The 4,056-nt window shown below is 37.8% G+C and overlaps 1 protein-coding gene across 8 annotated transcripts in view; it reads left to right on the forward strand.

The window, feature by feature from the left end:
* The window catches only part of LOC107685126 (spermatid perinuclear RNA-binding protein-like), a 119,770-nt gene that overhangs the window by 79,461 nt on the left and 36,253 nt on the right, over positions 1-4,056 (forward strand). For all 8 annotated transcript variants that reach the window (XM_016481628.1, XM_016481630.1, XM_016481632.1 and 5 more), the window contains exons 4-5: positions 620-864; positions 985-1,174. In XM_016481628.1, coding sequence (XP_016337114.1) covers positions 620-864; positions 985-1,174 — 435 coding nt within the window. The remainder of the gene's footprint in view (positions 1-619; positions 865-984; positions 1,175-4,056) is intronic.

Below are 4,056 nucleotides of genomic sequence, written 5' to 3' on the forward strand. Positions count from 1 at the left end.
TTTTTTAGTTGGGTGAACTAACCCTTTAAAGTTGTTCCGATCATAGATATATATACGTAGATGCCTCATTAGCGACTGTTTCTATGGGCTGCTATATATAAGCCGTCCGCCATAATGGTCAACTTGACGTCATTCACCATAGTAATCACTGAATATTCAAAAGATGCCACAATCCTGCACAGAACGGCTCTGTGAGAACCTACAGTATGGTGAATGACGTTAAGTTGACCTTTCCAAGATGGCAGCCGCATCTACGTGCCTGGAGCCGTCGAATGGGGAATCTATACATATCTATGGTTCCGATCACAACAAACTCACGCAGAAATGTGCGCACTGTTGCTAGGAGACGCAAGACAAATGAAAACAATGTGTGTTCTAAAATCAGCTGAAAATATCAGACATGATTGATATCCTCAGACTGGATGGAATCAAAGTCTGAAGCTAAAAAATCAGAGTCTGCTACTATCATACACTACGCGATTTTCTATGAAATCTGTCAACTCAAATCTGCAGACAGGCTCGGACTTTCAACAACTAGCGTCAACTTCTCCAGACAGTAAATCGGGGGAAAAAATCTTGTGGTGTATTCCAGCCTTAATGTGTCTTTTCTCTCTGTCAGAGGTCCATTCGGTCGTTCGGGAACGATGACCGTCACGTCATGGCCAAGCACTCCACCATCTACCCTTCCTCTGAGACCCTGGAGGCGGTGCAGAGCCTCGTCTCCATTGTAGAGCGCACCCTGAAACACGTGTCTGATTGGATGGATCAAACTCAAGCCAGCCAATCAAATCAATCAAATTCAGCCAGCACACAGGAGGAGGAGACGGAGGCCAGCGTGGACGAATCGCCAGAAGGCAGCACAAAGTGGGTGCATGCTGGGAAAGCAGACAGATTTCTGCAAAGAAGTTGTTTGTTCTTGATTTATTGGATCTAGATATTGCCCGTCATTAATTCAGATCATATTCATATTTTGTGTTGTCTCAGCGAGGACAGCAGCTGTAGTAGCACTCCCAGTGAAGGACGGGTGTTGTGTGGAGTGATGAGGATCGGTCTGGTGGCCAAAGGCCTCCTGATTAAAGATGACATGGATCTGGAGCTGGTGCTCATGTGCCGAGAGAAACCCACCGAGACTCTGCTGTGCACCGTCTGTGACAACCTCCCTCAGCAGATCGAGGTAACGGCACACACTCAAACCACACAACCTCCTGTACTGCTGGAGATTTGATCTGCCGTGGCTAAATATACACCCAAAAGACACCTTCTTTTTATTGTTTGCATTTAATCTGTTGAAAGACTGCACTGCGGTACACTGCAGCAGGTTTTCCCTGAAGAACAAGAGACGCTTGCTTGCCATTGACCAGTGTTTAATCTGGATTTAATCTGTTGCTTGCTAACAGTGAAGCATATTTTATATGAATGCACTTGTTAAAATATGTCTGTGAAAGTGATTACCAAACGAATCTTGCAATACTGTTGCAATTTTTCCTGAAACGAGCTCAACGGCTTCTGAAATTTCCATTATTTGCAATATATAAACACAAATTTACAAATTACGATTAAAAAAAAAAAACTTAGTTAAATAAATACTTTTTATAAATCTCAGCAGTTTTTATCATTAACTAAAACTATTAAATGTAATTTTTGTTAATTGAAATAAAGCTGAAATTTACATATTAGATAAAAAAAAATGTAAATGTTTCCTTTGCGTCTAACTGAAAAAATTAAAATGTATAAAATATATATGTTTGTTGAAGTACTAAAAATACTAAAACTGAAATAAAAATAAATAAAATCTAAATAGAAATAGAAATAAAACAAAAAAAATGTGAAGCACATTAAATTACTAAAAACTAAAATAAAAAATGTAAATAATAAACACAATAATATAATAAATAAATATGTATATATGTATAATAAATAAATGTAATAAATATTAAATATTATGATAGTATATAAGTAATACTAGAGCAACACTGATTTATTTTCACTTATGTATCAGTTCATGCAAATGTTTTCAGTAATTTAGTCTGTGGGACAAGAACTGGACAAGTGTCTATTGGACAAGACATTCTAGAGGGTTTAAAAGCAAAAAGAATGCAAAAATGTGTATTTTTGCACTTATGAATTCTGACATCAAAAAAAAAAATTTTTTGAGCTATAAAGCTGTATTGATTCTGCTGGTAAACGTTCAATTTTGTTATGAATGTAATTCCTGTGAAAGGAATTTGCACCATTGCAACATCTGTTACTGATTTCTTGCCCCTTTCATGTGGAAAAATATTGTTTTTACCAATATTACATGATCAGAACAAGAGTATTTTGATGTAACTTTTACAAGGTCATAAGTGAGTCTATCACACTAGTCTCAGTTTAACATGTATAAAGTGTTGTGAATGTATTTTATGTGATACTGAATATTTGAATGCATTTTACACTGCTATAGTTATGAACTCAATGGTGGTGCAGTGTTTTGAGAGAAATTAAACATTGCAGATTTCTATACAGAAAAAAATTGCAACATCCAAAACAGACCTGCTCTATTTATATTCATCATGTGTAATTAATATAAACCTGCCAGCAACCAGCTTCCCTAATTAGACACTTAGAACAGGCCGGGGGAACGGGGTGATCAGCGGCGACCCAGTCTGAGCCTCCCAACCACACACACACACACACACACACAACAGACACCAGACACAAATCCCATTAAAGTAGACTGTACTGCCAGCAGGTCAAGTCTCCGTATAAAGGAACTGTTCTTAATGGAAACGGCAGTTGACTACTTTCCCTTTCTCTACTTGCTTCCTCTTTCTCTCAGTCAGAGCCGTTACTTCAGCGATTGAGTGATAGACGTGCACATTTCCTGTCTTAGCTCTGTGCTCTAGCATATGAGTGTATGGAGGAAATGTGCTCTGTATAGCGGTCTGGCCACACACACACACGGGTCACTGCAGTGGATGTAATTGATCTCTGGTTTACATGAAAAAAGCAGGCGGATTGAGAATGTGCGGCTGGAATTAATTGAATGGATTAGAGAGGCGTCCCCCACATCAGACCGAATTACAGTAAACATTCAAACGAAGCATCTGCGCTGTCTAGGTCCCACCTTATAATCTGGATTGTAAATGCATTGTGACCAGCTGTGGCCATGTGATGCCAAAGACAGTTTGTCCAGTTTGCTTTAAAGTAAAAAGTGTGAAAAAAAGTGTGTTCTGCATTTTTAACTCTATGAACTCTACTGTATGACATTTGATATGCACATTTCTAAGTGCACATCAAATGTGTGATAAATAATCACAATCATGTTGATAAATAATCAACATGATCAATCTACCACATGCTTTCTGTCATTTGACTGACAGTTTACTCTGTTTTTAGCAAGGAAAAGGCCTTTTAGAGTAATTGTAAAAATGTTGGTTCATGAGTAGACTTGTGCCGGTATTCGGTAATGCGATATATCACGGTAATTAATATGCACGATATTGTTATCGTGGGCACTTCTAAATACCGTGAATAATTATATATTACAAATTATTTAGAATTTTGAATGCATTTTAAGAATACTTTTCCCATCAACTGGTCAAAATGCACAACACCGCTGTATGCTGCGTGAAAGACGCGTGCGCACTCCGATGTAAATAAGCACGGACGAGAAGCACATGGCGGAACATGTGAGAGACGCTCTGGATGAAAGCGCACTTTCACTCTCTGGCAGCAGATGGCGCTAAACTGCAGAAATAATAATAATAATTCATTTAAATGCAGCCGTTACCCCAGAAACCCTGTAATCAAAGCAGCTGCACTACTTTCTGTTTCTGAATCGTGTTTAAATGATTTAAACAGCCATTCAGATTTGTTTATTTGGTATGATGTTCATCACAGCGCCAAATACTTAAATATTTAGACTTACTAGGCTATTTTTTTTCAATCTTTTTTTACATTTTAATCTGGACTACAACATGCCCTAGATATTGTTTGAAAGTGTTTTGATTCTTTATTGTTCGGTCACACTTTACATTAGGGCTTCATTAGTTAACATTAGTTAATTCAGAAAAA

The sequence above is a fragment of the Sinocyclocheilus anshuiensis genome, unplaced genomic scaffold (assembly GCF_001515605.1).
Source record: "Sinocyclocheilus anshuiensis isolate Anshui unplaced genomic scaffold, SAMN03320099.WGS_v1.1 scaffold914, whole genome shotgun sequence".
Taxonomy (NCBI): Eukaryota; Metazoa; Chordata; class Actinopteri; order Cypriniformes; family Cyprinidae; genus Sinocyclocheilus; species Sinocyclocheilus anshuiensis.